The sequence below is a fragment of the Callithrix jacchus genome, chromosome 15, assembly GCF_049354715.1.
Source record: "Callithrix jacchus isolate 240 chromosome 15, calJac240_pri, whole genome shotgun sequence".
In the NCBI taxonomy this organism is placed as follows: domain Eukaryota; kingdom Metazoa; phylum Chordata; class Mammalia; order Primates; family Cebidae; genus Callithrix; species Callithrix jacchus.
In genome coordinates, this window is record NC_133516.1 from 18,795,721 (window position 1) to 18,808,875 (window position 13,155).

At 38.0% G+C, this 13,155-nt stretch overlaps 1 protein-coding gene across 13 annotated transcripts in view; it reads left to right on the top strand.

The window, feature by feature from the left end:
* TP63 (tumor protein p63) overlaps window positions 1-13,155 on the top strand; it is a 263,157-nt gene that overhangs the window by 230,400 nt on the left and 19,602 nt on the right. For 10 of the 13 annotated variants that reach the window (XM_008981384.5, XM_008981386.5, XM_078350508.1 and 7 more), the window contains 5 exons: window positions 1,391-1,506; window positions 2,511-2,620; window positions 3,261-3,397; window positions 3,997-4,079; window positions 7,749-7,885. In XM_008981384.5, the coding sequence (XP_008979632.1) occupies window positions 1,391-1,506; window positions 2,511-2,620; window positions 3,261-3,397; window positions 3,997-4,079; window positions 7,749-7,885 (583 nt within the window). The remainder of the gene's footprint in view (window positions 1-1,390; window positions 1,507-2,510; window positions 2,621-3,260; window positions 3,398-3,996; window positions 4,080-7,748; window positions 7,886-13,155) is intronic. The other 3 variants (XM_078350507.1, XM_008981385.5, XM_017964771.4) reach the window with 1 other exon arrangement.

Sequence of the window (13,155 nt, forward strand, 5' to 3'; positions counted from 1 at the left end):
GAAGGACTGGGAGTTGGGGGATGAGGTATCTTGAAGGCCACCTTTAGGCTCTGTAACCGTGAATAAGGCATACCTCATCTTCTGAGTCTCAGATCCTACAACAATTTAGCAGAAAAGGTCAGTATTTCCAAGAGTTCCCTTAGATCTGATATGATAGTTCCATGAAGGGAGGCTAAATAGAGTGTTAAAAAGTGGAAAAGAATAAAGCATATGGAATCCTCAAAGAGTATTGAGGGTGCTGAAGATGTTGGGGGTTAGGATACTTTGAGGAAAAAATATTAAAATATAAGGATTGGTAAATATAGAGAATATAACAGATTGTAGAGAAAATAATGGAAGAAGAAAGAGAATGGATAGGAATTTAAAAGGAGAAAATAAAGTCAAAATACTCCTGAACACAACCGTGTTTTACACTTTAGTTTTGCGTCCTTGCCTGCATGGCCACGTTATCCATACCTTTGTGTCTTGCTCTTCACTTAACTATCTGCCGTAAAGAATACTGCCTTATAGATAGACTTCATTATTAGCTTATATCACTTGGTATGCCATCAAGATGACACACTAGTTTTAAGTGTTTTCTCACTTTTCAAAAATAATAATTGTTTTTAGTTTTAACCATAATAGATGATGTGGAAGAGAACATTTGGATACACGTAGTTTTTTACCTTTATTGAATGGTTTTTGTAGACTGGGACTATGTGACCTAAGAACGGTTAAGGACAGCTTTACAGGTCCCAATTCTTGGAACATCTTTCTTCTGGAGCTCTGCTAAATATCACAATTTTACAAAACTTTACCTAGTTTCTTTTTTAAAATTACATCCCTTTTCTTATACCCAACTTGGGACTCCTTCAGCACACAAAAGGCAGAACGTTTCTTATCTTTATAATCAACACAAGGTCTAAAAGTTGAGAAGGAGGAAAGAAGAAGTGGAAATGACATCCTTGCTAACTTCTGTTTCTCAGTATATTTGCTGGTCAGACTTTTGGACAGCATTTTCTCAGTGAAACTGATTTTTTTTTTTTTTTAATTAATTTGCTTCTTTCCCTTTCATTTTCCCGGAAGCTGGCAAAATTTCCTCCATGGATGAGATCACAGATGTAGTTATAGAATCCTATAAAAGCTTGAATCATTAACCTTAAACTCCAAATTATAGGACTGGTCCCTTAAATATAGATGAGGATTCCAGCCCTTTCTGTTGCTATGAAGGTTAAGACACCTTCATGTATTCGATATCTGGTTGCGAGATCTGCTCCTTTCTTCAAGGATGCATGTTTTCCTTATGACAGAGATCATTTCATTTGCCACCAACATCCTGTTCATGCAATTTCATTTTGTTTTCTTTATTTTAGGGAAAGGAACTAACTTTTTACCGTTTTCTGCTCTTCAGGACAGATCGCCCCTCCTAGTCATTTGATTCGAGTAGAAGGGAACAGCCATGCCCAGTATGTAGAAGACCCCATCACAGGAAGACAGAGTGTGCTGGTACCTTATGAACCACCCCAGGTAAAAAAACAAAACAAACCAAAGAACAGCACTCTATGCAGTCAGCAGACTTGAGAGAACACGTGTTTCCACAACAGGGATGTTTCTAGCATCTATCACTGTCTCAGTCCTTGTCATCAAATATGTAAGATTTTTGTATTTTTTTTCTACCTATTCTCCACATGCTTTCCCTTCGGAATGCCTAAATATGCACTGAATTAACTTGATAACATGGCTCCGTGCTTTTATTCTCATTTAAGGGCCAGTAACAATTGAACTGGCAACTGGGTTTATACACGGCACTGTTGTGTCCAGCTGGCAATTGGACTGGTAGTGGATGTACAGTGTTACCAGAAGTGGGAGAGCCTGAGGGATTTCTTAGCTGAAGTCTGAATGAACAGATGATAGATTTGTAAATTTGTTGCATGAGGCCAGTACGTTGGAGTAACATAACCCAAGTTCTTTGGTTTGCTGGCTTGCTGTGTAGACCTTCGGCATGCAACCCTCCTTCTCTAGGCTTCCGTTGTGTTGCCCATAAGTATGTACTTTGGACTAGATTATTTTTAATTCTGAGAACCTTTTGAGCTCTAAGATGTTATTAATGGAAGTGTATATTCAATTCTGTATTGTATTTTTTTATCCACATAGGTAAAATACTCTTGGAGCATTGCTACTATTTTAGCAATTATTTTCAGCTTTCCCTTTTCAGTGATATTCATGAAGGTGGTATAGCCTATTTGAATTACATGATGTGGATCAACTTACAAATGAACAGAATTAAAGATCACAAAATCTGTTAACGCCTGTCTCACCTCAGGTAGTTAGTGTTCAGTGTTGCAAACATTAGCTTTAAGCTTCCCTGGAGGCAAGAAGAAAAATCTACAACAGGGTTCAGAGTTTGCCCTTTTAGGTGGAAGCGTATCATTTTATCAGAAGTGGAATTGCTTAAATAGAGGAAAGAACTGAGCGGGAACAAGATGAGTTCAAACTGTCATTGACACAGATTGTTTTCCCCTTGCTTTCAGGTTGGCACTGAATTCACGACAGTCTTGTACAATTTCATGTGTAACAGCAGCTGTGTTGGAGGGATGAACCGCCGTCCAATTTTAATCATTGTTACTCTGGAAACCAGAGAGTAAGTGGCATATACAGAGTTGTCGTTCTACAAAAAATCATGAACAGAGGGCAAAGTGAAATTGTGGCTGCTTTATCGTTGACTTTGCATGCACAGCGGAGAGCTACTCTTGATTTTTGTCCTTGGTGCTTTAAATCTTTGCCGCAGTTACATAAAAGATCTAAGAAAGTGGACACAAAAGAGGGTGGGTAAAGTTAGAGGGAAAAAAAAAGCTAGGAAGGTGTGTAAGTCACTTCATACCTGAATTCTTGACATTTGACTGAAATTGTTTCTGATTAGACAGTGGTCCTCAAGGCATTTGACCATTTCTTTAAGCCTGCGCTGCCTTAGGGGATTTTATCCTAAGACATCTACTGGCTTAACTCAGGTTTCCTTCAAAATATGTAGCTAAATACAACTGTTCAGCGAATAGCTTGGAGGTTCTTTGGAGAACAAATGGAATGTTTTTACTAATATTGCTTGCGGGATGTGAGCCCTTTTGTGTTCTGCCAAGTGCTTTTGGGTCCATTCTCAAAGCCACCATGGCTGAGCTGGTAGTACATTGGTGACGGCGCATGTGGGAAATGGAAGTGGGAGATCTCCAGGGGACTTTCAAACGCTTTTAATTTAACTCTTTCTTCCCCTTTATTCTAATTCCTAGTGGGCAAGTCCTGGGCCGACGCTGCTTTGAGGCCCGGATCTGTGCTTGCCCAGGAAGAGACAGGAAGGCAGATGAAGATAGCATCAGAAAGCAGCAAGTTTCGGACAGTACAAAGAACGGTGATGGTACGAAGCGCCGTAAGTAGATGTAGTAGCCACATGGGGTAGGGTTGAGCCTTCTCCAGATGTTGGAGAATGGGGTGATTTGGAGAAGCGGCATGATAGGACTTGTGACCTTCAGCAGCAAGTGGTATTTCAGCCCTCAGAGCCTATGAGAATAGGTATAGCATTGAAATGGACTCCAGGCAGTATTACCACTTTACAAAAGCAAGTAGTCATTGTGAGGATTTCTTAGTCCAGGGGTTCTCAAAATGTGATTTCCACACCAGTAACAGAAACATCATTTATTCACAGACATACACCAGCAAGACATGGGGTTTCCTGCAACGTTACTTAAGCCAAAGGCCATTTCCCAGCATACTGAATTTCTTTATTTTACTTATTCTTCCCCACCTCCTCATTGCTAGGATCACAACCAATGTAAAAACAATTGTCACCAATTAAATGGATGCTTAGGACTAGAGCCTCTAATCTTACATGTGTTGCTGGCACTACTGTCCATTTAATATGTATTATTAAATCTGATTAATATTAATATTTAATTATTAAATATATTTAATGTGCATTATTGCTTTAGAAATGTTCTCAGGATGACACTTGCATTTTTCCTCCACCAGCATTTCGTCAGAACACACATGGTATCCAGATGACATCCATCAAGAAACGAAGATCCCCAGATGATGAACTGTTATACTTACCAGTAGGTCTCCCTTGGGTGTTTATAATTGCTTAATTTTAACCTCCTTTGAATGAGCTTTTACAGTATGAACATCTCCTAGTTATCTGTGACAATGGAAGAGAAGGTGTCCTAGTCAGTCGAAGCTGTTGCAACAAACTACCGTAGACTAGATGGCTTATAAACAGCAGAAGTTTATTTTCTCACCATTCTAGAGTCTGGAAGTCTGAGAGCAAGGTGACGTTCTAGTTGGATTCTGATGAGAGTTCTCTTCTGAGTTGCAAGCTGCCATTTTCTCCTTGTATTTTCATATAGTGAAAAAGGCTAGAGAGCTCTCTAGGTTGTTTTTTGTTTTTTTCATAAGGTCACAAATACCAATTATGAAGGCTCCACCCTCATGCCCGAAATTACTTCCAAAGGACTCACTTTCTAATGTATCACAATGGGGTTAAAATTTTAACAAACCTTCAGTCCATAATGGAGAAGGGGGCAGGGGGTTGAGGGCTGATGAAATAAAAGAGAGAAAATATGTGTTTTGTAAAATTAGGAAACTCTTCTTCCTCTCCACACTTTTGGACTGTATGAATAGCATTCTCTGCTTATCTACCCACCCAATTAAAGCTAAACTCCAAATAGAAGTTTTCCTACCCAAATATTTAAAATTAACTTGCCCTTTATTATTTGAGAATGGTAAGATTATCCTAGGGAGCATGGCCGGCAATTTAGGCCTAAAGTTTTGTCAGAAAAAGTTCATAAAATTGATAACACAGGGCTGGGCGCAGTGGCTCAGCCTGTAATCCTAGCACTTTGGGAGGCCGAGGCGGGTGGATCAAGAGGTCAAGAGATCAAGACCATCCTAGTCAACAAGGTGAAACCCCGTCTCTACTAAAAATACAAAAATTAGCTGGGCACGGTGGCGCGTGCCTGTAATCCCAGCAACTCAGGAGGCTGAGGCAGGAGAATTGCCTGAACCCAGGAGGCGGAGGTTGCCATGAGCCGAGATCGCGCCATTGCACTCCAGTCTGGGTAACAAGAGCAAAACTCCATCTCAAAAAAAAAAAAAATTGATAATACAGCAATTATAGCCTTGACTTTGATGTCTTTTAGGGAGTGCTATAAAGAAAGTCAAGCAAGGCAGAACCCTGACCTGCAGTTTGCCCTCCCTATCTGCCTGTTCCACATCTGCAGATTCAAACAATCACAGATCAAAAATAGTTGGTAAAAAAAATAACAGTACTCCAATCAAAATAATACAAATATAATAACAATACAGTATAACAACTAATTGCATAGCATTTACATTATATCAGGTATTTTAGGTAATCTAGAGGTAATTTTAAGTATACAGAGGATGTCCATAGGTTACATAAAAATACTACACTATTTTATATAATGGTCTTGAGCAACTGAGGATTTTAGTGTCCATAGGGGCCAGGGTGAGGGTGGGTAATCATAGAATCAGTGCCCTGCTGATACCAAGAGATAACTGTATCTGTAAATGGCCAGACGTCTTAGCCCAATTATTATTTAAGAATCTCATTAATTCCTACCAGGAACATTACTTTTCTTGAGATCAATAATGAGATCACTTTATTAGATTATGCTTTCAGTTAATCAAATTCTTATTGCATTAAGTCTTTGCCATGTGGGGTGGAAATGAAATTTTGGTGGCTGGTATAGCCCTTGATGCCATCTAAAGTGACATGAGAACAGCCAAGCAGGGCCAGGAGATTTGACCATGAACTACCACCCTGGTATTGAACTAAAGAAACTCACCAGGTTTAGATACGCCACACCTTCTTCCTCATCTTCTTCGGGTCCTGACTCTCGGGAATAAATTGCCAGTAGACTCATCAGATAGTGAGCTCACTGTGATTCTAAGTGTATTGTTTCTCAAGCTATATATGGAAACTGATTTGTGACATAAAGTAAAACATTACCCTGATACACTAAATATTCCAAAAGCCTTAACGTGTTTTCAGCTGATAGAACAAGAACTGCTTGAAAAACTGTTTTAAAATTTCAGTTTGTACTCCAAAGGAAGTACTCTGTAATGTGTTTCACCTCAAGATTAGAGAAGGCTTAGCCAAACTATAATTTATGGGTGAGGAAAAATTCCGTTAATTGAATACATATTTTGTTTGTGTTTGGTAAGTGGCAAATAAGCCAGACCTTGAGCATTTAGGAATCAGTAGGACACAGTTCTTACTTTCAACTACTTTGCCTTCTATCGAGGACACAAACTGTTAGAATGCAATAAAGTACACGTTTCCTAGAGCAAGGTCTAGTGCTCTGTGAGTACACAAGAAGTTCCAAAGATGTAAGAGTAAGATCAAGACAAGCTGCTCAGAGAAGGGGCCCCACTGCTGGGATGAGTAAGAGCTAATTCAGCAAAAGGTAGAGAACATCTTTGATTTCTGAATTCTGAGTAATTCTCTCTTTCCTACTCAGTGCAGCAGCTGGGGTGAGGCAGTTTAAGTGCCTACGGTGCAAAATTGAAATAGTCACTCACTCCCAGGGCAAATGCACATGTGCTACATGCCTCTCTTGCTCAGTCTAGTCCTGGCATTGCTCATCCATTTTATTTTAATAGGATCGCACTTTGTTGTCCAGGTTGGAGTGCAGTGGAGGTTCACTCCAGCCTCAACCTCACAGGCTCAAGCAATCCTGCCATCTCAGCCTCCCCACATAGCTGGGACTACAGGTGTGGGCCACCATGCCAGCTAATTTTCGCACATTTTATAGAGAAAGCGTTGTTTTCCGTGTTGCCTAGGATGGTCTCAAACTACTGAGCTCAAGCAATCTGCCCCCTTCAGCCTCCCAAAGTGCTGGGATTATAGGTATGAGCCACCGTGCCTAGCCCTGCTCATAACTGTAAAAGCTGTTAGGAGATTTTTAAAAAGATTTTAAGGGACTCTCTTAAAGAGAGAAACATAGTTTATCCCACATGAAAACTTTTATCCTATCAGACATAGGTACAATCTATTCTTATTTTTTGTAGTAGTTTAATGAAGGTGTTACAGAAATAGTTTTGGTGAATATCAATCATCTCATCGCTCGTAAGAGAAATACAGGATTAGGTTTCTGTGCACCTCTGATCACATGCATTTCATCAACAGATAAATACATAACTTCATTTGTTGTGCGTTTCTGTTAAAAGACATTTTATTTAATATGTACTGTTGACTCACTAACATCAGACTTGTGACCAGTTAGCCTTATAACTCATGCCTGAATAAAGCTTCTCTAACACACATATTTTCTCCATAAGGCATGGAACAAACCTTCTTGCACTTAGGAACACTAGACCGCACTTCAGCACTGTACTTGAGGGTCTTTTTAAGTAGCAAAATCACCAATGAAAAGCACACAATGTAAAAAATGTGGTGCTAAATAGACCATGAAAAGAACGTAGGTTTACAGCCTGAGAGCTGAAACAAGACGGCAGAGCATCTCCTTGTTCGACCTCAGCTGGAAACACACACAGCTGAAACATGCACAGATTTTTTTGTCACTCTGCACAGGTCTGAATGACCATGAAAGGGCCAGTGGTATTGACTTTCATGTTACAAATAAACATTAGCAAATAGACAAATTGCAATTATGGATTCCATGAATAATCAGGATTGACCACACTTCTAATAGTTCTACAGCCCTTCATGTTTCCTCCTTTCCTTCTGCTCACTTACATAGGTGAGGGGCCGTGAGACTTATGAAATGCTGTTGAAGATCAAAGAGTCTCTGGAACTCATGCAATACCTTCCGCAGCACACAATCGAAACGTACAGGCAACAGCAACAGCAGCAGCACCAGCACTTACTTCAGAAACAGTGAGTGTATCAATGTGTTATTTTAGGAGGCATGAGTGAGAGTGATGTTATTTGAATCAGCAATAGGGTGATTGATGGGCAATGTGGAGCATAATGGGAGATAGCAGATTGTAATAGATTCAGATGACGTGGTCTGCCAATCCTCTTTCAGTTGCAACCTTTTGATGTCTTATCAGAACCTTCCCTTAGGAGTTCCACTTACGTTCTGAAATTAAATCTAAACCATTTCTGGCAAATTACAAAGAAACTCACACTAACAGTTAGTTCTCTTCTTTATATGCCTAATCCATACACACTTACCAATACAAAAATTTTGAGTACACACTCTATTTGGTAGTAATGTGTGTGTTTGAAAACATGAAATCTTTCTTCATCCCACTGGATTGTTGTGTAAATCTTCTAGACTGCACACAGTCCACTTTTGGAAATAACATTGTAGAACAGGGATAGCAAATAGGTTTTACTGTAATAAAACGTGACTTACTTGAATGCTGTATTGAGAAGAATTTTGAGACATAGTACGTGATAATTGGGAAAATATCTGGGTGCAGAAAGATAAGGTAGCATCATGTTGCAATATTTTAGCATCTCTGCTCTAGACTGTCTTCCAGTAATACGTTTTTACATAAATCAAGAGAGATTTTTCAAGGGTATTACACATACATATAATCTATTTACATGTTAAGCTTTGCCTTGAATCTTGGATCTTTTATGATGTTATTTTATGACGAAATAGAATAGAATAGCTCTTAGGAAAGGATGAGAGGTTGGTCAATAGGGACTCTGTTTATATTTACCTTTCTGTGGTTAAAAATAATCACTTGTTAGTTTGATTAAAATATTATATATGTGCTGGAAATATTGTCAGAGACTCTGTAGATAAATGTAAAATATATACATTATAAGTCCACTTGAGTAATGTAGACTTTCAACTTCATACTTTAGGCAAAAAAGAAAGGTAGTCAAAAACTATCTTGCCAGAGGCAAAGATTATGTTTTACAATAGAAATGTAAATGAGCAATAAAAAAATGGTTGCTTTCTATGTTATTAGCTGTTGTAGGGAGTTAGCTATGGAAAACATAAGAAGAATGCTCATCATTATTATTATTTTGAGATGAAATCGCGCTATGTTGCCCAGGCTGGAGTGCAGTGGGGCAATCTCAGCTCACTGCAACCTCCTTCTAGTGGGTTCAAGCGATTCTCCTGCCTCAGCCTCCTGAGTAGCTGTGACTCCAGGCTCATGCCACCATGCCCAACTAATTTTTTTGTATTTGTTAGTAGAGACGAGGTTTCACCATGTTGGCCAGACAGGTCGCAAACTCCTGACCTCAGGTGATCCACCTGCCTTGGCTTCCCAGAGTGCTGGGATTACAGGCATGAGCCACCACACCCAGCCTTATTATTGTTTTTTTAAATCAATGTAAATGTATCACTGATAGTGAAGAGACATTTTCTGAGAACCTGTTCTCTGTAGGGCGGAGTGGACAGGAGAGAGAAAGGAAGCACACTCTTTGTTCAGAGGACTTCCTTGAGCATCCAAGATCCTTTTAGCCAGAAGGGATCTCACCATTTACTTTTAGAAAATTTTGCAAATTTTAATGGTATGCTTTTATTTGTAAGGATGAGCAGAAAGTTAAATGAGGTGGTTCCTTGGTCACACAGAGTATTCTGAAAGAATTAGAACTCAGGGTTGCAGACACAATTTTCATTCCTAATCATATGGATGCTTTGGGATATCAGATGGAAATATATACTAAAATATTTAAGTGATAAATGATTTAGTTCTTATAAAACCATACAACTGGGATCAAAGAAACAGAAACCTGTAACATCATTTATAGATCCAGGAGGGATATCTTTCTTTCCCAAGAGATGTATGTCATGGTATTAAGAAACACCCCAAATTTCCTCCTGTTAACTCTGGAAGTTGGGCGATACCAAAATGATTCCTGAAGAATCACAAGGTAATATATCATGGTGAACTAGTTGCTCTCTAGTATTCTTTCCTGTCTGTTTTTTCAATTAGTAGGAAAAGGTCTGAAATCTAGTACAGGGATTGGCAAGCTGCTTTTTGAAAAACCCTGGTAGTAAATGTTTAGATTTTCTGCTCTGTGTTGTCTTTTGCAACTACTCAGCTCTGTGACTGTAGCACAAAAACAGCCAAAGGTAATGCATCAAGGAAAGAGAGTGGCTGTTCCATAAATGGAACTTCCTTTCAGAACCCTAAAATTTGAATTTCATATAATTTTCCCATGCCATGAAGTATTATTTTCCTTTTGATTGTCCATTCCCCTATTAAAAATATAAAAACTCTTCTTAGCTTTTAGGACAAATTTGGCCCACTTGTATAGTTTGACTGTCCATCTTACAGATGAATGAGTTACCTTTCATTGCTTCTTGAGCCTCCAATTTTGTTTGATAGGTGTACTTGGAAGGTAATATGTATATTCAAAGTTAGAAAGGTATTAAAAGGTTTTAGGAAATCCTAAAGTGGTTTTTAAGGCAGCATTTCAGTATCTAATAAAAACAACAACAGCCTCAAAGACAGATACCTCTTGTGTCTGAGAAAGTGAGGCGTGTCCATCCAGATATAAAATGCAGTTAATGACAACCTCATTGTCAGATAAGGCTGGAACAGTTGACTTGATTCATGTAACATATTCTTATTGGAGGTCTGCTACGCGAAAGCTTTAAGGATAGGGAGGAGAAAGATGTAGTCCTGCCTTCCCATGGTCTATGATTTAATTTCTACCCTAAACACTCTGAATTTTAAGAAAGCTCTGGAAATTTATTCTCAGCATTATGTAAGTTAATAGGACAATTTTAAACAGTTTCTGTAGCTCATAGAGAAAAAGAATGGTTTCATGTAATTGTCTTAGAGACTTGACAAGCCAGAAGGATTGACATCGTTCAGTCAGGGACATATGCTAAATGTGTTTGTCGATATGGCGTAAATGAAAATACATAGCCCTCTTTTCCTGTTTGATGAGTATCCAGTGGTCATTGTCTGATTGGCTCACATTACTCTAAAGGGAATTTCTTATTCATATTTCTTAAACCATCTGTGTCATCAGAGAAGAAAACACACGTTAATATTGTGTTATTTTTAAAAGTACCAAAGATCTTAGGGACATATTTTCACTTCTTGCGTGTGTGGCCACAGATAGAGAGGAACTAGTAGCTTCATAGTTCCCTGGTGTGCTCATTTAAATGTGTATTACGTGCATGTTTTTTGAGTTGGTATCTCACAGCTGTGATAACTTATGCATGAAAATCTAACAGACTGCAAAATTAAATCTTTGCAAAATATAGACATTTGGTCTAATTATGTCTTTGTAACATTACATATACATGGGTCTCCAGTGATTGATATGCATCTATATAAATCCTTCAGTTGTATTCTTCAGCTGAGTTTTTTCAGCTCTTACTTTCATGCAAACCTCCAAGAAAAAGCATGAATGACTAAACAAAGAAAAATGAAAATCTAATTTCCTGGCAATCATTTGAAAAGAATAAATCAGCTTGGAAAATGCATATAATAGCCTGTAATTTTTCTTTCCAAAAGCATACTACCAATCTTATACGGGTAAGGAATCAATTTTGTATTTTTCTTTATCGTAGGGGGAAAATTAGTGGGAAGAGAATGTACTTTCTGTAATCTGTAAGGTGGCACAACAGTATTTTTACTTGAATTGCTTCTATTAGGTTCCAACTGTGTTTTCCTCTGCTTGCTTTTCATTTGTGCATGCTTTTTCTTTTTTAAAAAATTTCTTCACAATTACCTTCATGATCATAGGCTTGATGGAAGATAGACTTGACAGAGATGCTGTGAATCAAATTGTTATAGATACAAATAAGCTTTACACTATGAAGAAATATGATTTTAGTTGATTTCCATACATTAGGATAAATATAGAGAGTTGTGTTTCTAGATGCCAGAATCTAATGGAAAGACAAATAGGACCCTATCTTTAGACTTCTTGCCTTCGTATTATCAAGGGGCATTAATGCTTAAGACAACTTTGCAGAAGCCTCTTGAGACCTATTTTGCAGTGATTTGACTTCTATACTTCAGACCAGTACTATTTCCTTTTCATTTTTTAACAGTTCTCCCTTATTCTGAGCTTCCATCCTAAAAGTGAGGCTGACATCACTTTGTTACAATTTTGCTTAGCCTAGTTCTGACTTTCCTCTGGAAATTTATTTTTGAGCTTCTATGGGATGAATTGTATTTAAATTATAAAACAGACCTGTGACATCCTGATGAGCCCTTAGTGTTTTTTTCTCTATTATGATTACTTAATAATTGTGGTCCATTAGTAACACAAGTCAGAGATTATTAGAACAAAGTAGGATCTTCAAGTCCATGGTTCCAGCCCTTCACACCATTGTTGGAGAAACTGGGGCTCTGTGATTTTATAGCCAGTTTATAATAACGTTAAGACTAGGATCAGATTTAGAACATAGAGCTCTTAATAATGTTGCATTCTGCTTCATTGGCAGCTAAGTAAGTAGTTAATTATAAAACTTAAACATCTATTCCCATTTTCCTGCCTCTGTTTTTTGTATGATTGTTTTAGAGATAGTATCTAGCTATTTTGCCCAGGCTGGACTTGGTCTCTTGGGCTCAAGCAGTCCCCTGCCTCAGCCTACCAAGTAGCTGTGGGCCACAGGCACACCCTACTGTGCTTGGCACATTTTTCTGACTCTGTTGTCAGTTACACAGTATTCTTGTAGATTCAGTTTAAAGTCCTGTATCTTTAAACTCATTTTGCAATGGTTGCCATCAAAAATATTGATATTTTTTCTTAGACTCATGTATCTGATAGAGAAACAGGCAATATTTTCGGGATTATCAATGTAGAAGAAAGAAAGGTACACAAATCTCCAAACTAATAGAAAATGTTAACACCAGTTTTCTAGGTTTGACAGAGAAATTCTCTACATTTCCAGAATATCTATTTGAAATTTTCAGCTTTATAGGTTAAAAACAGATGAATATTGACAATTTCATGTGATTCAACCTTATAGGTATCATGGAACTGCACAAGCGTTTACAGTTTACTTTTGAACTTCATAGTTATAAAGTTTTCAGGGCATAGATTTATTATTTCTGAATTGGTAATGAAGAAAAAGCTCAATGATTAATTAAACTCAGGTAGATTCAAATACTTTTCTAAATTCTCTGACGTCATTGCAGAATCAGGCTCAGTCCTAGGTCTTACATGTCTTTAGTTGGCTGTACGTTACTTTCCTATCCATTTTTATT